This window comes from Haemorhous mexicanus, chromosome 6 (genome assembly GCF_027477595.1).
Source record: "Haemorhous mexicanus isolate bHaeMex1 chromosome 6, bHaeMex1.pri, whole genome shotgun sequence".
Classification (NCBI taxonomy): domain Eukaryota; kingdom Metazoa; phylum Chordata; class Aves; order Passeriformes; family Fringillidae; genus Haemorhous; species Haemorhous mexicanus.
In genome coordinates, this window is record NC_082346.1 from 55,979,758 (window position 1) to 56,005,180 (window position 25,423).

General features: G+C 46.8%; 1 protein-coding gene across 1 annotated transcript; it reads left to right on the top strand.

Moving 5' to 3' along the window:
* Positions 1 to 754: 754 nt before the first annotated feature.
* On the top strand, positions 755 to 24,631 carry EXOC3L4 (exocyst complex component 3 like 4). The gene is made up of 12 exons (XM_059850390.1): positions 755 to 1,094; positions 2,630 to 3,020; positions 5,976 to 6,627; positions 9,210 to 9,327; positions 10,328 to 10,453; positions 11,714 to 11,814; positions 13,182 to 13,277; positions 15,284 to 15,398; positions 17,367 to 17,489; positions 17,771 to 17,923; positions 19,309 to 19,430; positions 21,580 to 24,631. Exons 2-12 carry the CDS (start codon positions 2,687 to 2,689, stop codon positions 21,740 to 21,742), a joined length of 2,103 nt encoding a protein of 700 aa, XP_059706373.1. The 5' UTR covers positions 755 to 1,094; positions 2,630 to 2,686; the 3' UTR covers positions 21,743 to 24,631.
* Positions 24,632 to 25,423: the final 792 nt, after the last annotated feature.

Genomic DNA, 25,423 nt, shown 5'->3' on the forward strand with positions numbered 1-25,423 from the left:
TCAATCACTAATCCCTTTGATGTCCCTTATCACACTGACAGGTGGCATGCTGGCAGGCTCCTAAAGCAAAGAAGTGCACACTGCCTATGGCACGGCAGCACCTCCTGATTTACCCCTCTTGCTTTACACCAGGACCTTGGACACCTGGCACCCTGACTTGCCTCTATCTGGGCACTAAAGAAGCCCCAGAGTTAAATCATTCTACACAACTCCATGGCAAACCAAGTGACTGTGTTTAATGTTGTTTAAACCTTCAAGTGCTCTTTTGCTTTGAGTTCCCTCTAAAGTTCCCAAATGTTATGAGAATGGAGGGATCCAGGGCTAGCAACCCCATGGAAATAAGTGCCCACAGGGCAAAGTGAGGACGTGAATATATAAATATTTAACCAGGGGACACATTACTCCCCGTCCCTCATCCAAGTCTGACAATCATTACTGGGACCAAACCACCCGTGACCTGCACAAACTCTGACCTGCAGAAGGGGGTGAAATGCAGCCATCCCACAGCAGCTCTGGGGCTGCTTTTGAACCCCCCTACCCAGATAATGTGGGGCTTCAGCCCATCCGGACAGGACTTCATCCTGAAATTCTCCTTCCCTTCATTGCCCCATGCCATCTCAAGGCAGCAGCTCACCCCACTGTAGAACCCCTGGTTCGAGGTCCTATCTCCTCTTGTAAGGTAATAATTAACCTGGAATTTTTTTCCCCACCTCTTCTTTTAAATGCTCAGACGTAGTGAAAGTGAAACAGAGCTGAGTCTTTTCCAGCTATCAAACAAGTGAAGGTGCTGCAACTCTTGGGCAGGAGCAGACAGGCCCTTTTTTCTACTTTTAACAGCCTTTTTCAGAGGGTAAAGGAGGATGGAGAGCAGCACCACTCCCAGAGGGAGCCCCTTGGCCAGCACATGTGTGAGGGATGGTGCCCCAGTCAGCTGAGGTGGGTGAGTGGGCCCGGAGCTCTGTCCTGCAGAGCTGCTCACCCGCCACTGCATCTGCCCTGGATTTCCTGCAGCACGGAACTGCTCCCAGTTTCTGTGGATCACACCTGTGCTATCCCAGCTTGCTGTGGAGGGGATCACTTCTGTCAGTACTGAGGTATGTATTCCTTTCCTTTCTCATGGGCTCACGCCTTTTATTCCTTTTCCTCTGGCTGTCTCCACCATGTCGGTCACCCCTTTGAGCATTGCTGCTGCTCTGCTCTGGCTGCAGAGCCTCCTGCAGAGTCTGAGCTGAGATCTCAGCCTCCTTTCACTGAAATCCCTGGGCAGTGGGGTGCCCTCCTCTCCCTCCCACCCTCTGTATGGGCTGTGATGGTGAGCTCCTAAGCAAGGCAGTGAATGGTTAAATACTCCCTCCCATGAGAGTGTGTGAGACAGGGTCTGAGCCCCGCTGGGCGAGCAGCTCAGCAAACCCATGGGAAGATATCATCCCTGCACTTCACAGCCTGTGAAGCAACTTTGCACAAGGGAGCAAAAATCTGACTGGGGAAAGATGAGATCTATTTCTAGAGTCCCAACATGTCTATTGACTGCAATTATTTTTCACTCTCTGGCTTCTGTAGGCTGGACAGACCCAAGACAGGCAGGTCCTGTGACACCTCAAGCAATAGGTGTTTCTAATCATTTGAACTGTTCACTCAGCTGCCTTAAGCCTGCTCTGGAGAAATGTGACATTTTCCATTCTCAGGGCACTGCAATGTACAATGGCTCTGTGAATGGGCTGTATCAGCTGGTCTGGGAGCCATTTGCAAGGGAGAAAGGCAAAACCTCTCTCCTCCCTCTTCCCAAGCACCTGGGCAGCCCTCAGGGTGGGCAGAGGGGAGGTTGTCTGCAGCAGGGCAGGAACTGAGCAAGTGCAGAGGCTGTGACTGCAGCCCAGCAGCTCTGACAAGAAATCTGGAATCTCCTGCAGCATCCCCTGTGGCTTGTGCAGAGTTTGTCTGACCTTGGAGATACCCATCCTTGGCATACTGGGACGCAGTGCTCTGAGGCAGGATGAGTGATGTGAACCCTTCCTGCCTTGTATTGCCTCCTGTGTTGTAACCATGACAATTCAGAGTGCAGAGACAGCTGTGGCTTTGGTGGAGGGGGCTAGAGCAGAGCTCAGCCACCTGCTGGGAGCCACTCACCCCTGGGCCACCTCCAGCAGCAGCAGCAGCTGCTCAGGGTTTGAGCAGGGCAGAAGTAGCAACAAAACCCAAAGATGCCATATTCACATCAGAAAGTGGAAACAACCCAGTGAGATTCAGGAAGATTATTATTCCTGCATGGCTGGAAATCCACCTAGAAGAATGGAAAGTAAAACCATATCTGGTTACTCACTGAAATTGTATGTTTACACAAATTTCAACCTCTCTGATATCTCATGATTTCTTGGTGCTGGAGAAATAGTTGCCACTTGCCTGTTTTATGGAGTTAAGTGAAATTCTCCAGAGCACCAGGTTCAGGCCAGCATCTGCTGTCTATGGGTAGAGAGATTGTTTCAGCAGCTACAGGTTACAACATCTTGCTCTGTCCTTGTATTTAGGCACAGGAAAAGAATGGGCCAGATTTTCAGTCCAGGACTGACTTTGGAGACACACTAATGCCCTGTTAAGGACATTTCTAATTCTGCTGTTGTATGCATTTCAGTGATTGCCATCAACCTCTTTGGTAAGCCTCCTGTTGAAGGACCAGATAAATAGAAATATGGAGTTAGACACAAGGAGTGTGACCTCAGAACCAGCCTCTCCCCAGAAGAATCCAAGGGAGGAAAAGATGGAGGTTGCTTCTGAACTGAGCAGCCCAGACTGGCAGAGCAGGGACAGTGGGTTCTTTGAAAGAGGCATTAAAACAATGTTAAGCATCCGGAAATCAAAACGAAGTCTGAAGAAAGAGAGAGGGAAGGAAGATACTGGCACTTGGAATGCAAAAAGGCTTCTGCAAACACTCAGGAGCTACGAGGAGAACAAACCCACGATCTGTAATAGCGTGGAGAAGGTTGGTGAAATATGTGAGCCCATTGAAGCAAAACCTCTTTCAGGTAAGACACAAAACCACCAGTACCATTTTCCTGTCAGGATAAATGTAACATTAATTTACAGTGTGCAAGGCTTGGGCCCAGCAGAGGCGCTAAAGAACCGGGCACCCCTTGCATGTTGGTGTGTCACCCAGCCCAGCCTGGGAGAGGCTGTCACTGAACGTGCTGCTCTGTGGCCTCCCCTGCATTAGCTCAGCCGTATCAGCAGCCAACCTATCAACCTGTCTGTGTGATATTGCCCATCACACGGATCAGTCCCCAAGCTGCTGAGCATAGTTTGGTAACTGCTGGTCTGACAATACCTACAAGTGCAGTGTGCTATTGCCTGCATTGCTGTCCTGGACAATTTCTGCTCTTCAGCTCTCAGACTGATGGTCCTCCAACTGTGCTCTGTAGGATGCTGCAAGGACTAGAGGGGTTTGGCTCTGATTTGGCTTAGAAGCTCCATTTTGGTTCCTCATCTTAGAGATTGCCTTGCAAAGAGACTTCCACAGATATTTTGCTCTCTTGCATTGACTTTCCACCTGTCCTCACAACTTGCAATGTTGCAAGTATTTGATTATGGTCTTCCTCAGGCTGGTTACTCTCATGTGTTTTGTCAGAATTTTATAGATAGGTCTCAGAAAAATTATAACAATTCCCTGTAGCACAGCTCTCACCTTTCCCCAGGTGTGAGCAGACTGCAGTGACTTTGATAATGGTTTGAGCACTGCTGTTCTCCACCTTCTCAAGGCAGAGGTGCTACAATGCATTCATGTGGAGACAGACTGAGGTGAAACATGACTTGGCCTTTCCTCAGTCTAAATTTCTAGAAAGAAATTCTTGGTGCACTGCATAGGGTGCCACAGGGATCATCAGATCATGGGCTGACACTGCCTCACTGCTGTAATGTGCTCTACTGTGCTGGGAAGTGATTTACTGCTTTACACTGATACATTGTGAGCTTGGTAAGCTGGATCTGAGCCCATCTCATAAACTTGGCTAGTCTGATCTCCAAGGGTCAGAGAGGAGGAGTGGTAGAAAATGTTATCACAAGCTTTCTGATCTCCTGAAATAAACAAGCTGAGAAATTGCATGAATAAGGCCCATTCTCTGCCCAATAGCTTGTGTTTGGCCTGGACTAGAGCAGCTCTGTCAGAAACACATCCCATCCTGAGATAATATGGCAAGTGATGGAGATTCCACCACGTGCACCATTAAGCTGCATAATAGTTAATTGCCTTTCAATTGTCTTCCTTCAACCACCAGCTGGCTGATATTGTATTGCTGAATTAAAGATCCATTTAGCACCCAACATCACCTCCCTGAATAATTATCCTAGATGGTGATTAAATGGTGTTTTCTCACTTTGATAAACAGAACAGAATGTATTTCTCTAGTCTCTCACTGCAAGCATTTGTGTAAACACAGGTTTTATATTAATTTATCTAGAAGAGACTAAGTTAATTGGTAGAATTTCCTCTTTTCTGAGTGCAGAAGCAACTGTAGCACCATGTAGGCACTCAAAGATCTATGTGTTTTGTGAGGCATCAATAGTTTGGTTATTTGGCATATTTCTGTCTTCATAAAAATACTCTTATGCTACAAAGATCACTTGGTACATATGGCATAAAACCTGTGTGCAGACAAGCCTAAGGGCAGAAATGATGTGCTATGAACCAATCCTTCTCTGAGTGCTCTCTAATTTTTCTGTATCATTTTGTCTGTGTATGTCCCAGAAGCAGTGGCCACACATGCCTAAGAGACACCCTTTCCCTTCTCTTTAGTATTTTTCTTATGCCCAGTGTCGGAGTGGGATCTCCCATTCAAAGCATCTGTTAGGGAGATGGTGAGAGCTTCCCAGGGTCTCTCAAAAGCTAAAAGTGCTCTTGGATGTCCTCAACACAGGGCAAATACTTATTATCTTACTGGCAAATAGGCAGTGGTTCTTGCATGAGCAAGAATTTGCAAAACAAGTGGGAAACTCAGTAGACCTCAGCCACCTTGGGAGGAGCAGTATTGGGTGACTTCCCCCCAGCTAACACCAGCCCGTTCTGGCAGTGGGTGCCAAAAGCAAAGGAGGTGGAGAAACCCATGTGAGACCTGAGTGGAGCACCACAGATCCAAAGGTTTAGATGCCCCTACAATGCCCATACCTCCCCAAACCACTGAGGGACAGCAGTGCTCAGCACTTGGGATAAAACATCACTGGTGTGAGGCAGTGCTTGGCCCCTGTCTGTGGGCTTACAGATAAGAGGCTCTCTCAGGGCCCTGGTATCTCTGAGGACAGGGTAGGCTGGGACCTAACCAGAGAGAGAGACCTAACCCAAGAGTTCAGGACACCCAAAGGGGTCTGTCCTGCTGCCCCTGCCCCTGCCAGAACCCTGGGCACTCTCCCTGCCCTCTTGGGCAGCACACTGAAATGCCCTTTCAGCCAGAGGTGCCTGAGCTGGGCTACATCACCATGGCCAACACAGCAGCAGAGCTGTGCTGAGCACAGTGGTATGCAGGAAAACAAAGACACCCATGCTAAAGGAAATCCTGCTGGTAAGGCATATCCTGAACCATTCCTGCTACCAGTTCCACCTCATCTCCACATCAGCAGAGGGACAGAGCCAGAGGGGCAGAGTTCTATGCAGCCTGAGCCTCCAGTGTCCCTCTGTGCAGCCTCACCAGCCATTGCTTGAGGCCTTCCTGCAGAGCTATCAGCAGGATTTTTGATATTTCCAGTCTCTGTAACCAGCTGTTTAAGGATGTGGCTCAATTTGCAGTGATTGATTTCCCACTGTTTTCCTCTCCTGTGTCCAAGAGGAGCTGGGGAGATCAGGGAGGCCCAGGGGCAGTGTCAGAGGTACTGCTGGAACCTGACTACTCTGAACAGGCCCCTGCAAGTCTCCCTGTCAGGCATCTTGTCCTGTTACCAACCTGTCAATAACCTAATGCCTGCTTTGTCCCAACCCCTTCCCCCTGTTTCTGCAGTAATGGAAATCAATGAACTTATTCAGAAAAGACAACTTTTGGAAGCATTTGCAAGTATCAAGCTAATGGAAGATGAGACCATCTCTGAACGGGATTCTGAGAAATACAGTGATAACCCCCAGGAGCTTGTACGGAAATCCAAGGATGTGGATTTGCTTTATAACTCCATCACAAATGCAATCAAGTCCATAGTAGAGGGAACACTGGAGGATCCCACTTTACAGCATACCATGCTGACCTCCATGGTGACTTTAATTGCCCTTGAAGAAGCAGCTCATTCCAGCACAGACAATGCTGCTCGTCCTGGCTCAGATTTGCTGGGCAGGCCCAGAAAGTGGAGGGAGCAATGGAGGGAAGCTATCAATGAGAGTGCAAGAAAAAGAGTCCTGAAGGCACCCATGGCATCAAGGGAAGAAGCAACTTCTTGGCTTGATCTCCACTTACATTTCCTCCAGGAACACCTGAAGGAAGATTTACTGAAAATCAAGTCATCAGTAAAAAAATGCTATCCAGAGGAGTACCAGGTGTGTGACACATATGTGGAAGCTTTTCACAATGCCATTGCCTCACATTTGCAAGAACTTTCCCAGGGACCACTGGACTTCCACGAGCTCTACACCTTGCTTAACTGGGTGGCCAACACCTACCACAGGTGAGCTGCTGTGTTTGCCACAATGCCTCTGCCTCCTCTGGGGAGCCATGGGGCTGTGGGGTACTCCAAAAGCACCAGGCCATTTTCAGTTTTCCAAGCAAGCAAGCGAGATGCAGCGACTATAGTGGAGCCAGATAGCAAATCTGTTAATAGGTGGGGACGAAGGTCTGTGGATAAAGCACTTACTGCTTTTTACAGATCTACATCACTCCATTTTCCCCTCCATCTCCTACTTGCTGTTCCCATGTGCCAGGAAGCTCCTCCCCGCATTTGATAAACCTGCTGTGATAAACGTGCTCCTTTCTGCATATATTTTGCAAGATTCAACAGCTGTTCAGTGACTTTTCCAGGCACAGGCAGGGGCCTGTGGGGGATGTCTTCTTCCTGTTTAATTAAAATTGTAATACATTTGGAAATGGGCCACATTAACCCCCATGCATGGGGTCAGAGTCCTCTAAAAGAGGAGTCAAGACATCATCAAGGGTAATTAGACACATGAAAACAAAGGCTCTGTCTCAGATGTGTCTGTTGGTTGAATGGGAGGGGTTTAAGACATAGCTCCCTGCAGTTCAGGGGTTCTGGAAAATAAGCATGTGAAAACAGTTCTGTCAAAGCAAAATTGTGTCTGTCTGGAGCTGGCCTCCAGGTATGGTCTGAACCAGATGTTCAAGGAAGGGAGAAACACAAACCCATTGGCAGCCCTCAAATAAAACAAAGAAGGAGTGAAGACAGGAGTATCAGCACTGAGACAAACAGGGGGTCAAAATGGTCAGAAAGGAGGCAGTGACAGAGAGGGGCAAGCAGCAGCACACTGTTGCCCAGAACACCCCTAACCTGGGGTAGCTTTTGGGTAAGAAACATTTCCATTGCAGGTGGTCTTTGTTTTGAACAGCCCTCAAGAAGTTTCTTCTGTGAACTTAACCCAGTTGCTCTTAAAACCCCACCTAGAGTGTGGTGATCATAATGATGTATGTAACCCCCTCAGCATCACAAATCCCTGCAGATCTCATCTGAAGGGAAATTCTTGCATGGCCCCACCCTGGCATTGCAGGAGAGCAAGGAAAAAAATGAGCGTCAGCAGCCAGGTTCTGTACCGAAGAAAAATGCCCCTGCCATATTTCTCTAAATTGCTGTGAAAGGGCTTATTGGGAGTTTGCAGTTGTTTTGGGCACTGCTTGCAGTCACCTGGCTGTTCTGGGCTATTTCCATTTGATTTTCCCATTCAAAAAAACTTCATTCTCTCTTGGAGTAAATAATCAAAAAGGAAAAGATTGACTGACCCAAACTCATTTTGATGTTACAATTCAAACAAATGGAAAAAAAAAAAAGAAAGAGGTGGGAATAGGCCCCTTGAGCCTTGAGTACACATTTGTCCTTTCATTTGCAGTGGAGAGTCCATATTTAAATCTGTGTTCTCCTTTAAAAGGAGCAGCAGACTCTGGTAGCAGCTGGGTTGCGCAATGCTCCGCGTGTGGAGATTTTCCTTTCTGAGAAATCTGAACCATGACCACGGAACCATTGACTCTGGGACACTACCAGCAGGCTGGACTGATCTTATGCTGAGCAGTCACTCTGCAGCAGCCTGACCTTGTACATTACAGTCCTCACTTGTATCTGAATCCAGCGGTGGGCACAGTGCTGGTGTGGCAATGGGAACCCTTTTTGGTGGCTGAGCAAATGTGCAGGCTGTGTGCAGGACATTGCAGGCGTGTTCCTCCATTAACAAGATGACAGCTCAAACTTTAGGCCCCACCTTCATCAAGGGCATAAATATTTTCTTCCTTCTCTTTTCCACTGTCACTGTCCTGCAAGATGCGGTGCCTCCACAGTCTGTGGCAGGTTGCAGGAGTAGCACATTCAATTGTGCAGGGTAATAACATTTTTCCTGCCCCAGAGAGATGAACAGAGGCACTCCCTCCCTTCCCCTGCTTCTGTGCTAATCAGCTGGCCTGATTACATGTCAGTCCAGAAGAAAGTGAGCAGGTCAGGATTAAAGTCTGGTGTCAGCTGAGCCCTCTTTGGAGTCAGACTCTGTAGCTGCACGTCCACCCACCACTTCCATCTGCAGGGGAGCATGGCTCGTGTCCCAGGCATGGCAGTGCCTTCCAGGTCCTGCTCTGCCACCTCCCCTGGATCAGGACAGTGCACAGAGACAAACCACAGGCTGACATGAGCTGTGATATGACACTGCAGGGGAGGCAGGGAGACGGGCTAACTCCAAAGAAACACGCTACTACAGGAATTACCCTGAAAGGCATTTTGCAAGCTTCTAGTCAAATGAATCACCTTCACGTTGTTTATTTTAAAAAGTAAATTCTCATAGCACTTTTCATGTCCAAACAACTCAGAAGTCTCATGATTTCTGAAGTGGGCTGGAACCTTAGATCATTTTGGGTTTGAATAATTAGGATTTTGAATAGAAAGGAAAGATTTTCTTGTTAAACCTTGAAAACAAGCGGCACAATTTAAGCTTTAAGTATATTTCTCATGGCTTAGTAATTATGTAGCTCATGCTGCATGAATATTCTATCAGTTTATTCACACTCTGAGGCATTACAATTTTTTCATTTGATTCTTTCCAGTGAATTCTTTCTGGGTCATCCTGAGCTCAAACCAGAGGTTAAGACAGAAAACCTGTCCTTGCTGTTAACACCAGCGGATTGGGATAAACTGAAAAACAACTACATTGCTTCTGCAAAGGTGAGAGTTTTGACCTAGTCCCCACGTGCCCTCCAGGGAAGGTACAGGAGCCCCAGCCTCCCAGACAGAGGTCTTGGATGACTACATTGTGACTTCCAGCCCCACTAGGTGCTGAGTCCTACTGGCCCCACACAGAGTGGCCTGTACTCTAAAGCAAAACAATCCTGAATACCACCTTGGGGACCCAAGCAGAGCCAACAGGGCTGTACCAGACCCACTCAGTATGGCAGACACTTATGAAAGGTCATCGCTGGGCTTCAGCAGATTGTACTTTGCATTGCAAAGTCAGGGGCAAAGGCGTTTTAGCAGCTACTGTCCGTCCCTGTGTGAGATCTCCTCCAGCCCATGTGAGGTGTGCTACTGGCAGACTTTGGGTATCCCCACCAGAGAATACACTCATCATTTGTGTCCTCTGATGAAGCCCCTTCCCCGTTGTCTTTCTGCAGTCCTTGCCTGGCACCCTGTGTAAGACTTTCCTGGCTCTTTGCTGGGCTCAGACATTTTGTTGCAAATCATTTCTGAATCAAGGCACAGCTCAAGGTGAGCTCAAGGTACCCAGCTGAATGAAATCAGTATTGCTCCACCGTGCTGGTGAAAGATCACTTTGTTTCACCAGCAACAAGATTGATTTTTCGGCCAGAACTGAACAGTGCTGCTCCCTGCCTGACTGGATGTACCCTGGAAAGCACTGGTTTGATCTTTAATCCTGACCGGGTGCATTCCGTGTGCTGGAGGACTTTGCAATCAAACAAACAGCTGATCCACTGTTTCCCTGCCAGGAGAATGGCTCTCCTTTGATTTGGGAGTACCTTGCACACACAGAGCACAGCTCCTGTTTTCTCCTGAGGTCTGGAGCAAAGCCCGTGACTCTGCTCACCCTTCCATGCCCTTCGTGGTGGCCGCACCCACGTGCTGATGGAGCAAAATGCAGCGAGGTGCTGCACTTGTGTTTGCTTCATTATCCTGAGCTGCATGTTTCCTTCCTATGTTTAACATTTAGGAGAAAATCAAAAGTTGTTTTGGAAACATCCTGAGACTAGAGGTCACGGAGAAGTTGGAGAAGGAAGTTCATTTAGAAGAGAAGGAAAACCTCTACCACGCCTCACTCTCTTTTGATATTCAAACGGTATTTAATTAGCTGGGGGGGAGGGGGGGGGGAGGGAGGAGGGGGAGGTGTCTCTGTGGCTCCAGGGAAACTGGATCGTTTCCTTCTGGGGTGGAGGTACCGCCTCCTGCGATAATTTATGTAAGTCACACACTGGCAGAATACATTAGAGCAGAAAATGCCGTTTATTACAACTTTTAGCTCTCCCGCTTGCCTTCTAGCTGCAAATTAAACCTGCTGTCAATTGTGTCAGCAACATAATAGGCAACTGATTTTAAAGTCCCTAAACCTCTTTGATTAGGAAGAAGAAAGAGAATTGAAAAAAAGGTGGAAAGAAAAGGTTTCTTTGAAAAAGCCTTTGGCTTAAAGAGCAACTTTGTCCCAGGGCTGTGGAAGCTGGGGAAAGGCTGTAGGCAGTGACAGCCACTCCAATTTAAACAGTACAAAAACAAAAGCCCCTACTAGCTTTAGGGACTACAGGCTAATAAAGGCAGGAGGGGTTTGGATTAATTCTCATCACTCAATTGGTTGAGTCACTTCAATTAAATAATACTAACAGAAAAAGAGAGGGAGAGAGAAAGAAAGAAAATCAAAGAGTTTTGCCCGCTGATGTGATTCTTTTTCCATAGAGGAATATGACACATTATGTGATCACAGGGAAGGCAGGTCTGAAATGGTTTAGCAGATGGATAGGAAGCCACAGAAGTACCAGAGTAGGACTGCAACACACCTCAGTCCAGAAGTGCAGCTGAGGTTGTGGGAATGGGAATCTGGGAGGAGTTCCAGTGCAAACAAGAGTTCAGGGTGATGCCTGACCCTCTGTGCTGCCCTGGTATCACTCCTGAGAAAGGGGCTTGTGTGGGGCCTCAGGGATGGGGCTTATAGTCACCTTTATCATGGGCTCCTACACGGGACAGCTCAGCTCCCCTTGGGCTTTGGGTTGGGGGAATTCCAGCAATTCCCCCAAAAGAGGAGGATGACACCAGGACATGCCAGAGCTCCAGCCAACACTGCCTCTAACTCACACTCAGACAGCAGAAGGGCATGAGGCCATTAGGGGTGAATGATAACATCACAAATCATTTGATGCTTCTTGGCCCATTCTGCATTATAATTTTTAAAACAACCAGAGATTAATGAAAACCTCCTGGCAACAATCTGGCTGTTTGTCCCTTTGCTAGGTGAGCCATTGTTACCAGCCAAAGCTGCCTGAGATCCTTGCGAAGGATGTTTCACCAGTGCTTGTACCACTCACTGGAGTTTCTTCATTCCCTTTTCTAGATCATCGGGCAGCTCGTGAAGTCATCTGGAGCTATCAGTGGAGGCCTGGAAACAAAAATGCTTGAGTTGTGCATGGCAGAGCTGCTTGAATTCATACCAAGGTCATCACTGCTCTGGGCAGTACTTTCTTTCTAAATGAGTCCCACACTGGTAAAAAAAACAGGGAAGAGGTCCAGGCACTGGACCAGACACTGGCACTGAGCAGCACAAGGCTGCTCCTGGGAGAATTAGAGATCACAGTGAGCCCAGTAAAAAGCAAGCTGCAAAACAACTTGGAGGGAGACATAAACAGACCCAGATGGGACTCTGTGAGTCCAAATATCTAATGTCAGAGGTCTGGGAAGTAGCTGCCACCTGGAAAGGATCACTGCAGTCCCATCCACCCAGGACTTTTGTGACATTGGATACTGATCGCTTGCAGCTTCAATCATGAGCAAGCAGTGTTTATGGACCCCTCAGACCAAAAGCCTCTTTGCCCAAAAGGGTATCCTGGGATGAGTCCTGCTGAGTGGTTTTCTCTGGCTATGGGCATAAAAAAGGGCTCATGAGACCCTCTCTGCTATACCCTGGCAAAACACACAGCTGGGTTACCTCCCGAGTGCCTTAAAATCTCCCCAGTGTCCAAAGGAAATTGTTGAAATAATGTTTTTTCTTTTTTTCTTTGTTCTTTTTTCCCTTTTCTTTATTCTCTTTTTCAATTTTTTTCCATAATTTTTTTTCTTTTCTTTTTTTTTTTTTTAATTTTAAACCAAAAACTATGTAAAATGCAAGCTGGAGCAGCCAGGGCTCTCAGATTAAGGGAACACTGAAACTTAAGCTTTTACTTAAACAAACCTGAGATGCAAGTGGCTGGGGCCAGCTCAAGCAGGTTCCTTTACCCTAACAAAGAATGGGACCACCAGGCAAAGCCTGCCTGAGCACACAGCCTCCTACCTTCAGCATGGAGCTGGCTGTGAAACAGCTGTCAACCCCACGAAATTGGTGCTACCAAAAAAAAACCCAACTACCTAAAAACCGCAGTGAGGTTTTGCGGGGAGGGAAGGTAGGTGTGCTGCCCTATTCCTATACATCTGTTGTTATAAAATCAGCCCTGTGTTCTCAAAAGGCACATAATATATTGCCCCAAAAGCCAGCAAAATGAAGGCTCAGACTTATAAGCCTGTGTACCACACCTGCAATTAAACCCTCAGCATGAGGAAAAGTCAGAGATTTGGCCTCCCAACATCCCTGGCATCTCTCCAAAAGTGCTGCGTACCTGCTCAAGTGAGCACATCCTAAACCCACAATTATCTGCCATCTATTCCCTCCACTGCACACACTTGTTATGACAGCTGAAAAAAAACTTGTCTGCATACAGAGGGGACAGGTTGGGCCAGCCACAGGTGTCTCCTGACACCACCATGTACACAGAAGACAGGGAATTCTCAGTGCCCCACTGTTAATGATACCTGGCTGCATTATCCTACAGGTTTGAGCAGGAGTTCATGGCATGGAGCACTGCCCAGGACAGCCCCATCTTTGTGCCCCACCTTGTTGCCTACATCAACAACTTCCATGACCTGGTGTAAGTCTGCTCCCCCTGAGCCACTTTCCTGGGGTCTGGGGGGGGGGGGGCAGGATCTGGAAAGGAAAGACCAAGCTCTCCTTGAGGTGCCCTGGTGGGTACCCAGCCTCCACGGAGGGAAATCTTCACAGGAGGATTTCCCCCAAGGGATGCAAATAAAAGCCACAAGGGTGAAGAGACAGAAATATGGATGGATGCAGTGCTTGCATGTGAGTTTTGAACTAATTTTCAGAGCATCTTTTCCATCCTATGGGGAGTTTTTTTCCTTTTTTTTTTTTTTTTTTTTTTTTTTTTTTTTTTTGGTTTTGGAGGTTAGCAGAATAAACTCTGAAACATGGCCTCAAGGCTGGCTTTGGCACTGGGTTGGAGGAGATTCCATGAAAGCACTCAACCCAAAAATAAATGCCTGCCATTGCTGCTGGCATCTGGAACTTCCAGGGTTTTGCATGAATTAGTTACTTCAAGCCTCATGTTGGAAAGTGCCTCTGAAGAACAGGTATCCTCAGGCTGACTGTCAAAGATCCAGCACTCCCCCTTATGTAGGATGGTGCCAGTGAGTGCATGTCCCAGGGTTTGGTCCATCAGCCCCGTGCTGAAGTCCAGGGGCTCATCAGCACCTGGCGACATCTTTGCCATGCAGATGTGATGCTTTTGTTTGTCAGCCCGGCAAAACACTACAGGATTAGTGCGTGGGCTCTGGCCACCAGAAAGATTGGGGTGTGATTTCCAGCCCCTGCTGCTGCACCGCTCCGGCAGGGACGCATATGCCAAGAATTACTCAGGGGATGGAGGGGATTTCGTGCTGGGTCTCGCAGGAGCCGACGGCTCCATCCGCAGCGAGCACTACCGCCAGCAAGTCTCTAGATGGCACGGTCTCTCCAGCAATGCTCACCTCGCCGAGGAATTGGCTTTCCCTGTCTCCTGCTGCCCCTGCGGGACTTTGCTGCCCCTTCCCTGCTGGGCAATGGAGAGGGGCTGAAGGGAGATGCCAGCCCCGGGCAGGGAGCTAGAAGTGTTTGAGGGATGGGTTTATTCCTGAGTCAAGTTAAACATTCCTCAGCCTGGGATGATGACTTGTGGGGCAGAGGTAGGTTTCCTAACAGCACAGTTTTTTTGGATGCTGGACCCAGACTTCAGGGATGGTGTTGGGTGCCTTGCAGACCTGCCAGGGCAGCCTCAGACATATAAATCTGGGCTGTGACAGGAACCTGCTGTTCTCTGTGGTTACAGCAGTGGATGTGGCACATCCAGGGATGCTCAGGCATCACAGGTGATGCCCTTTTTTTGTGGTGGTGCTGCCTCAGTTCCCCTCCTCACTAACACTGAGCATGTTACAGTGGGACAGGGATAGAAACTAAGAAAGCCAGGAGGTCACAATGCCCCAAAAGCACACACACATACACACACACACACACACACACACACACACACACACACACACACACACAGAATTTCATCCACCTCTCAGAAGTTTTCTTTCTCGTAAGGTGAAACATTGCAGAAGTATGCACTATCCTTAGGAAATTCCACAGGTTTCCATCCCTGTAGTTACCATCCCAGCTGATGCTGACAGACATTGTGAGGAGTGAATCAGACAGGCTCTGAGGGACACAGGGTCAGCAGCTTTCCCTTCTCTGGCTTTATTATTTACTTTTCCCCCACAGCCCTCGGTTCTCTCCCAGGTACCTGGAAATCATTTTGCAGAGATGTTGCTCAAGTGAAAAAGCAACTGGCCTACACAACTGCTCTGCATGGCTGCACTGTCACTGCAGGAAATCTGAGGGGGTTTTTAACCACAGTTACTCATCTATGATTAATTTTCAATGTACAGGATTGTGCAAAAAGAGCCATTACTTTGACTCACTAAGTGTTTCCAAGAGGAAGTAGTAGAAACACAAGTTTATTTAAAACTAATATCCAACATGCCAATCCAGATAAGATGCTTAGGGCCATGTAATAGTTTACATTTTAACATTAACTCATTGGTGATCTCTGTCTCTCTGTAGGTCAGGGTTGGAAACAGCATTTGAAGTCGATACTGAGGAACTGCAGAAGATTTTGGCAGCTCTGACAAGGAACTTCAAAAATATTTTTTTAACAAAATTAAGAACAAAAACTCAGGTAAGAAGATCTTGGCCACATTATTTCCTCATTATAAAGTTTATGTGCAGCAGATGAGGGTCACTGTCCTTCCCTTGTCTCACCAACTAAACCTCATTTTGCAGCCTCACCAACTAAACCTCATTATGGTCCTTCCAAAATGCATTTAACACCTGTGGAAATCCCCCTTAAAAAGCAACACTTCCAACATCCTGGGAATTTTTTGCTATGAGCAATGATACATTTTTCAAGATGTTAATAGCAATTAAAAAAAAAGGATATTTAGCAGCTTCAAGTCTCTCAGGAAAAGCAGTGGGGAAAATTTTATGTGAAGTGAAGCACGGGAGAGGCCAGCTGAACATCACCAATGGGACACTTTTCTTTCTATCAAATAATTTGGATTTTTCAGGACTTTGATTTACTGATTCATAGATCTACCATCACAGTCTGTCAGAAACCTCTTCAGATAGAACAGAATTCATTCTGGTAGGGGTGATTTTTCCAGGCTGTTCCCATGGTGACAAAAGACTGATTGTCCCAGAATGAGAATGCTAAAGGTCTTGTATCAACTGATAAAACTCTGATAAAATTTGACTTGTGTTAAGTAGTCTAAAAGACAATGTGCTGCAATGAAGTTTGTGCTTCTCAGGTGCTATAGATGAACCTTCCTGCCCTCAGCCAGTTGGGGTCTGCTAGCTCCAGCTGGTATTATAGAAGAGATGGGGGAAATCAAGCCTTTGGTCCCACCCCTTTTCACTTATCCTAATTCACTTTCTAAATCCCCAAACATAACTTCCAGAAACTAGGACAGTCAGGGAATTTCTCCAACCTAAGCCAAGCCCTCCTGGCCAAGGGGACTTTCCAGTGACTGCAGATCTTGTCTTGGAGCCTAAGCAGCAGACGAGGAAAGGCCCTGAGCCAAGGCATTGAGCAAGAGAGCTGAAATGTCGTGAGAACTGAGAGAGGCCAAGTCAAAGCATTTCTAAACAGCTCTCAGGCAGGCTGGGAGCACAGCAAGGGGGGAGGTAATTGGGAAGGAGATTGCCAGGAGTCTAAAGACAGAGATCATGAGAGCTAGGAAGAGAAAAGGGGACATGCCAGAGAAAGGATATTTTGCATTTGACCTTTAGGGAAGGGTCTTCCAGGTGCCAGAAGTCTTTAGCAGATATTGCTGTTTCTATATGAAGGTACATTAGCTCTAGGGACCCAACAAAGGAAAAGAACCTGTTAAGGACACTTGGTCAGAGTACCTTGTACCCAGGACAGATGGGAAACGGCGCCATCACTCCCATGCCATCCCTAACCATGAGGCATAAAGCTGGAGATGCTGCCAGCTGCCATTCCCCCTACCACCACATCAGAGCAAGGAGCAGAAGGAAAATCACAGCAAGACTTCATGAAGGTCTGCAGGAGTACAGAGAGCCTCCTAGAAGGACTGTGAACACAAAGAGCTTGATTTCCTTATGGAGAAGGCTGTAGAGGTGGTGGATTACTGGGCTAATTTCCAAGAGATTCACTACCAAGTGAATTTTTGTTTCCATGTAACAGTGGCATACATGGTTGCCCACCACAGCCTGTTCTAGTCATGCCTGAGTTGCTTGTGATTAACATTCTCATCTCTTTCTTCCCCAACATTTTAGAAAAACACATTTATTTACCTAAAGAAATAGAGTTGGTGGATCAGAAGGTGTCACAGAGCAAGGAAATGAGGTATTCTAAATAAGCCTTTAATGCCAAAACATCTCCTGCTCAGAGTATGATGCTTCTCCTCTCTGCACTGGGACACGTACAGGAAGGGGAGACATGGGTGTGAATTCCCTGGCGTGGAAAGAGAAACCCAGCCTGCTCCTGGTGTGCCTTCATGCAGAGGGGGTGCTCTGTGCTTTCAGTTCGAGCCTGAGATCAGGTGTATAGCTGGGTGCCCTCAGCTAGGGCATCAGCAGCTACTCTGAACATACCCATGCCATCAGTGAGTTGGTCTTTTTTCAGCCACTCCTTAAGAAAATCCTGACCAAGAACTGGATTTTGGCGACGGAAAGGCCGGAGACTCTGGCGTCGGCAGTCTCGCAGTTCTCCGAGCACCTGCAGCACATGAGGGAGCCTCTGGGGCAGGTAGGCAGCCAGTCCCACACCTGGGCACAGGAATGCTGAGGAGCCACACCATCATTTTCAGGCTGTGGTAAGACCTGCAGACTCCTCTACAACAGTGGTTGCTCTTTATAACTCTGGGGGCTGCAGATATGAGTGAGTGTGTGCTGATGGTGTGCTGCCTTCCTGTACCTTCTCCATGCCCTCAGGTGCTGCCAAAGTCCTGAGGGCTTTCCCTGCCTTCTCTCACTGCCTTGGTCTTGAATGAACAAAAAACCCCATGAGGTTTGCTTCTTTTTAACCAGGAATTTCTACATGAAGTTCATAAATATGTGGTGAAGGAATATGTCACACAGATCATCAAACCCAGATGGAAAATGAACGGGGACACACGTCAGCAAGTGAGCAGAAAGATGAGCCAGGAAGCTGCAATCATTCACAATGCACTCATTGATCAGGTATGGGAGTTGTCTCCTGGCATCCCCTGGCTGCCCCACTCCCAGAGGTGCAATTTTCCCACTTGGCTTCACAGAGACCAGACAGCAGGCTCTTGAGGAGGACAAGCCTCAAGAAATATAGAAGCACTGAAAAGAGAGTGAGCAGGGTGTTACTGCATGTTCATGGTGTGGGTTTCCAGCCTGGCAGCCTCTCTGCATTGGCAGCTTGTGCATGTTCAGCCAGCAGCTCTCTGATGGCAGCACCTGGTGTTTTAATGTGTTCCCAGGGAGCTTTGCATAGGGTGGTTCATGTGCTGTAGGATCACACTCATCCTGTGGCAACTTCTTCCTGGGCCTGTTCCCTCAGGCCATGGGATGCACTTTGTCACCAAAGGATCCCTGCCCTGGATACAGCTCATGGAGTTGAGTCCTATGTGAAGTTCCATCTGGGTACACAGTCTGTGTACAGCAGGGTGTGGGGAAAAAGTGGTGGCAGTCTGAGCATTTTGTAGCTGGACAACTGTTACAACCCAGCCATGAAGGTGGGGTAACTGAGGTTCCTGTCAATAAATCCCTTGGGCCAGATTAGAGTGGCACAACACTGAATGACTGGTGTGAGATAGATAGATAGATAGATAGATAGATAGATAGATAGATAGATAGATAGATAGATAGATAGATGGATGGATGGATGTGTGTGTGTATATATGGCTGATTTATTTTAAAACAATTTGATTACAATGGAAAGGAGGTATGTATCCATTTTGGTTATTATGTACAGTAATATAACATTATAAAAGTATAAAAATATCACTTAAGAAAATATATAAGGAAAAGAAAGAAAGGATAAAGGCAGATAGGAGGGAGAAGGTATCACCACCTGTAGATACAGCAACAAGACTTGATTGTTGCAGTTTAGGGGTCTGTTGGTCAAAAACAGTGACTGCAGTTGGTTGAGTCGTTAACCTTTAACATTTCCATCTCTCAGAGCAACAGTTTGGGGTTTTCAGGGAAATCAGAGTTGAATTAATGGGATTTTGTGGAAAGTCAGGCATCCAGGGCACTAAATCCTATCTCAGAGATGAGGCACATGAAACTATCAGGCAGCAGGGGTGCAATGCTGGCATCCACTACTATGCTGGACCACAGCCACAATGCCCTGCTCAGGGTCTGGCTTGCTTGGGTGCTCATGGGAATGGGGAAGTGCAGGGTCAGGTCTGGGAGAGCCCCCAGGGGTGCTTGCCATTGCCACTGAGCACCCTGCTGCCTGCCTGAGGCAGCCTGTCCTGCCTGCGCCAGTCCTGGCTCACTCCAGTACATCCCACTGCCCTGCTCGGGCCACAGGGAAAAAGGCATTTAGCAGGTGCTGCTGTCCCTGATGTCCCCATGTGATTCTTTGTCCACAGGGCTCCAAAGCTGACTGGCTCCTCCCTGTCATATACCACATTGCCAATATCATTGGGGAGAAGAAAAAAGACAAGATCAAGTCATATGTCAAGGAGCTGTGCCAGGACTATCCAGATATCAGGTACGTGAAGTGGCAGATGCCAGAACTGTTGGGCTCCATCCCAAACAGCACCAGCTTTTCCTGTGCCTGGGCTGAGCTCTTCAGCTTCTGTTTGTGGGTAGCCACACATTAGAGATCAGGATGCCAGCAACAGTGGGAATCCCAACTTATTTTTTCTCTTTATGGCTACATACTTTTTTTTTACCCCTGTGTGCTGTATCATATAATGCACACAAATTACCTTCAAAGTATTTTCATCTTAGAATGGAATGGAATAGAACAGAATAGAACTATTTCAGTCTATTAGGAAGGGAGTTACAGTGATAATCCAGTCCAACTTCCTGATCACTTCAGGCCTGACCAACAGTTAATGTATTAAATTATTAAAGGCCTGTTAATGTAAATTATCCAAATGCCTCTTGAGCACTGACAGGCCTGGGACATCAACTACCTCTCTAGGAAGCCTGCTCTGGCACCCCATTTAAAAAATGCTTCATAATGTCAAGTCTAGAGCTCTCCTGAAATAGTTTTGAACCATCCCCATGCATTCTATCACTGAATTCCATTTTATTGCTCTAAATGAACCTTATTTCACAGTGAAGCTCCAGTTTGTTTTCCACTGCATTACCAGTATCAGCAGTTTGCAAATTTGCAGGCTCCAGATTTGGAGCAAACAGTTTGTCTCCTGTTCCCAGGCCCAGACCTCAAAGCTTGGCAGCCATTGACACAGTTCAGCTGCAATTTCTGAAACGGCCTCAACACAATCATTAAATTTTGGAATAAATTACAAATCCTTTCTTTTGTACTTTCCATTTTCTGTTCCAAGGCTGCATCTGGAAAATTTAAAACTCCTGGAAAAGTAAAGAAAGTGACTAGCTCTGTGCATGGCTAAGCAGCTGCAAATCAGAAGTTACCTACTCTTCTACAGCTCTTCTTTCAAACACTGTGAATGAATATCAGTAGTACAGACTGTAATAAATTCCATTTCATCAGAGTAATTTCATAAAAAACAAAAAACCACAACAAAAAGCACCAAAAGTTTCAGCACTGGATGACATTTATGCAATCAAAATAATCCATAAGATTTAACTAATTGCTAGAATATTGTAGTGGACCCTCAAATATTGAGAAAAAATATCACATTAAATATACTTCCCAAAACTGAGACTCAAATTTTTTCATAACTAGATTTAACTTGGGTGGTTCAGGTATTCTTCAAGCTTATCTGTGTGAGGGAATTCAAGACATGGACATGTAAAGGAACAATTGTTCCTGAGCAATTTCCTAGGTGACCATACCAATCTTACAAAAAAAGATAGGTACAAACAAAAAACCAAACCAAACAAAACAAATAAATAAACCCCAATAAGGGTTTAATCCCAGTGGCCAGACTAAGCTGAATGAGGCATGCCTGTTCTGGGAAGGGTGGGGGAGGTAAATAACGGCTAATCATCAACGATGGTTATTTGAAAACAAATTTCCAGTCAGAAAAGCCATTTACAAGGCTGTGATTTGTGCTACTTTTTTATCATTAGCCTCAGATCCAAGCCAGGTTTAAAGACTTGTCCTTTTGGTTTATTTAATTTCTGCTTTTCCATTATTGAGTAACATTATTTTAACAATGAAGTTTGGAAAACGTGGCGGAACCTGCTGGACCTGCATTACTTCCTGTTCAGGTCCCTGTTAATTTTTCCCCTGAGCTCTCAGAGACATTATAAATTTGAATACACTGAGATTACTGGAACAGGGTATGTTTCCAAGTTGGCTTTCCAGCTCTAATCTAATTAGTGCCTATCAGCTTCCTAAATATTAGCATTTCCATTACTCATCTCAAAATAATCATTACACAAAAGGTCCACAGCCACTCTGGAAAACACGCAAAGGGCATCATGGCTGTGGAGAGAGAGAGGAAATTCCCTGTAGCAACAGCAGCAGGAGGCTGTCCCACCAGTGTGGTGTGGCAGGAGCTGCTGCTCGCTGGTTTATTACCTCCAGAGGCTGCAGTCTCCCATCCTGGTGGCTCCTCCAGTGTGGTGAGGGATTGGTCCCTGGCACTTTGCTATAGCCTTGCTCTGTCTCCAGCACAGCTGCTGGTTGCTCACAACAACCAACTTCCTCTGGGCTGGTTTTGCTGGCGAGATCTGAGCCAGGTCTTGTTTGGTTTCTGCAGGAAGGAGCACATCCTGGCCATCCTGGCGCTCCGGGGGCTGGGGCGCACCAGGAGAGCAGCGATTTTTCAGCAAGTGTGCCATGCACAGGAGAGCTCCAGCAGAGAGAAGGGTGGCACACTCTTCGCTGAAATTGATGTTCCAGTAATCTGCAGCTGCTTCTAACACAGGACCGAAGTCAGCATCCTGCCTCCTCCTACACTGCCTCTACACATGATCCAAAATCTGCTAACCCACCTTGCTCCTCTGCAAACCCAGATTTTTGACTGCTGTGGAGAAAGGAGTAGTAGTTTCCTGAACTTGCTACCCCGAGTTCAGAACCCAAAGATAACAAATGCATCAAGACATCAACCTCCTGTAAGAGCACCTGGGCAGCAGCTCCAGCCCTGGCACGGTGTCCACCTCATGTTCTGTATGGATTCTATTGCTAGGAGGCTGCTCCACTGTTTGGTACAAGATTAAATATACTTTCAAAGAACAGGAGAAAACCAAAAGCAGTTCACTCAGAGCTATATTAAGGCCTCAGCCCTATATTAAGGCTTGGACTGTGCTCTGCATAATTATATAGCAGCAGAGCAAGAGCCTCCCTCATAATTAGTGCCCATGAGCAGCCAAGGGGCAGAGCTTGGGCAGGGATGTGGTAGGACCCAAGTTTTATTTCCTCCCCCACAAACCAGCTGGCTGAGCTGGCATGACACAAGGTCATGACGCTGTAACCTGAGGCTAAAAACCACAACCTGTTTGGGGAGGAAAACACCGGGTAACCAAACCCCATGGCCAGGACCCGCAGCACATGGAACGCTCTCCCCTCCAGGGTGGCCCCCACGGCCCCTCTGGCCTTTCAGCAGATTCTCCTCAGTCAAGGGCTGCCTTGCCAAACTCCTGTTGGACTGAAGATCTGTTCGTGCCATCACATCTCCACATGTACAGACATGTCTGGATCAGATATGCCATGTGGAGAGAGGCTCCAAGTTCTCCTTGACTTGGGGAAAGTGCCACCATGCCTCCAGTCCATTTTCATGTGTGTTTAAATGCATTTTAAGAAATCTGTTACAGTATGACTGCAGTATGAAACCAAATGTGAGGTGGACAGGCAGTGCTACAGATAAAATCCTCATCTGGTGGAAACCAGCATCATCCCATTGATGGGCATGGATCACTACAGGGTTAACTCCATGAAGGATCCAAAGCTTTACATCCAGCATCTGCAGGGAAGACTGAGAGAAGCATTCAGCAGCCTAAAGCTGTATAAATCTGATTTTATTTAATTCAATTTATCCTTTAGGCTGCCCTCCACAGGATTTAATCTAAGACTTTACAGAGATGTGTTTATGACCTACTAAACTGATAAATGTGGACATGGCATAGCCTTGAACACTATTTTTTCTGGCAGCAGAGCTTTCAGCATCAGCAGTGCGTCTCTTTTGTTTTCTTTGCTTTGGGTTGCATGAGTATAAATTTCAGCCTGGGTGAGCAGCAGGCACTGGTGGCAGGCCAAGGGAAAAGTTCTGATGGATAAAGAAGCACAGAGTGCACCTTTAATTCACAATCATCATATGAAAATTTTTCTAAGGAAGAGTTGTTACCTCCAAAGTCAAGATAAGGTGTTTTTCTAAAGATGGCTTTGAAATATCAGGTATAAATTGAGAGCCTGAAGCAGGAAATCCTGGGCAGAATTTCTACCCTGCACCACTCTTCAATACATCTCACGACAATTCCCACAAACGCTCAGCTTGGTGACTCCCTGTATTTGCTATGCAGAAGGAGAAGTAAAGTATCATCTGAGTCTCCCATTAGGTGCGCAGAACACATGAACGCTTTGGAGCTCCCCTCCCCTGAGCTGGGGACATGGTGCACGCAGGGAGTCCTGTAATTACACCCACCCCCATGGGTCTGTGAGCTACATTCCCCCTCCCAGCAGCAGGGAAGGGCATCAGCGCTGAGAGACTTACATTTATTGTTAGAAGGATTGACTGAGTGGGAGAGATACAAAGAGGATTTTGAATTTTGCAAGCTAGGCCTGAGACTTCTAAAGCTGCACTCCTGGAGTGCCAGATTTGAGGCACTAAAGCCTCAGTGAGAGATTTTGTTCATCAGAAATTTCCCTCTACCGCATATGCATCTCTCATCTAAGCACCTCATGCAAGGCAGCTGTGGCATTTTCCCAAGTGCATTATTTAAATGTATACTGTGGTTTTCAATCACATTATTTTACTGGCAGACCTCCACAAAGCCACTGCCTTTCCTCAGGCCCCAGCTGCCTGTCCCTGGGATTAGATAAGGTGCTCGGTTTCCGTTTCCTAATAAATGCAAGTTGCTCCCCTGAAGTCATAGAGGAAAGCTGGGCACAATGTCTGCCTTTTGTCACAGCCTCTCCTGGGAAACTCAGATCCTGCAGCCTGGCATCCTGTGAGTGAGTGCCAGGCACACAGACAGCTTCCTCTGGGAGCTGCTGCTCTCTGGCTGCTTGCTCTTGAGCAAACCAGTTTAAGGTTAACCCCATTACATCAAGGCCACGGTTCAGCCCTGCCCCAACAGCTGTGCAAGTGGAGAAGGGGCTCCAGGATAGGTGAGGAGCAGGGGTACCTCTGGGCAGGGAGATGCTTGGTCTGGGCTGCAGAGCAGACCCTGGAGCCAGCTGAGCAAGGAAAAAGGAAGGGATGGGCTTTCCAAAATGAGCTGCTGCTGTCCAGCTGTCTTCTGTGGAAGACCCAGTGTTCATTACAGCCATATTTCACATACCAAAAAAAAAAAAAAAAAAAAAAAAAAAGAAGAAAGGCCTCCCAGGGCTTTTAAATGTGGAATATGTGTCTCTTGTAGGAAAGTGCCAAGAAGCTCAATTATTACCCTGTTAATTCCTTCTGCTTGTGGTTTCTCTATGAAGAAAAACACCATCATCCCTATTCCTATCCCAGCACAGAGTTACATTCCCTCCATGACACTCTTCTCACTTTTACCCCAAATGGCCCAAACTACTATGTGCAGATGCATCTCTGGTGAATAATGCTGTCTCAAAAGCATCAAACTAAATAAAAAAGGCAAACTCTCTCCAGACTCAGCTTCTCAGGAGTGAATGTTGCATTTCGGGGAGCGGGGAGGCAGATCTGGCACAGCTGACAGTGCTGTGTGGGTGGTGAAAGATGTTTTGGTTTTTTTGTTTCAGAAGTCTCTGATGTTTCACAATACTGTTTTTTTCTGGTTTGGCGTGAAAAGCAAAGGTCAGTGACAGCGGTCAGGGTGCATGAGCTGGCATTTGCCATCTGAGACCAGCCATCAGATGCCACCATTTCACCAGTTTTGCTCTGTGAGATTGCTCTTTCCTGGAAGAAAGATATGGGAAAGAGACTCACTTGAAGCAAGAAAGGAAGAGTACCAAGAGTACCAAGTACCAGTGAATGCCCAGGAGGCTGTCCCTCAGCTGGGGATCATAATCAATCAGTCAAAATACTCCTGAAAAGAGCCTTTTAGTGCAGCACCACTAAAATGTTTAGCTCCTTGTCATGTGGTATCTTTCAGAAATTATCTCTCAGTTGGTTTAAAATATTAAGGATGATCAGTAAGAAGAGGAATGATGTATTGCATCCACTTTACAGGCTGGGTGATGTGACCTGACACTACCCCAACACACACAGCTGGGATGACAAGAGGTGCCAGGGCATTATTATCTCAGTTATTTTAGTTTTAGGCTTCACTGCTTTAGTAGTTATATATCACTCTTCTCCCAAGCAGTGGAGGTTAGCAAACATTCATATTCTATATTTTCCATCTTTCTCCATGAAATCTTGTTTTGATTGGATTTACTGCCCCAAAGCCAGTAATTTTGGTTCTTTGGTACTGGACAGATAC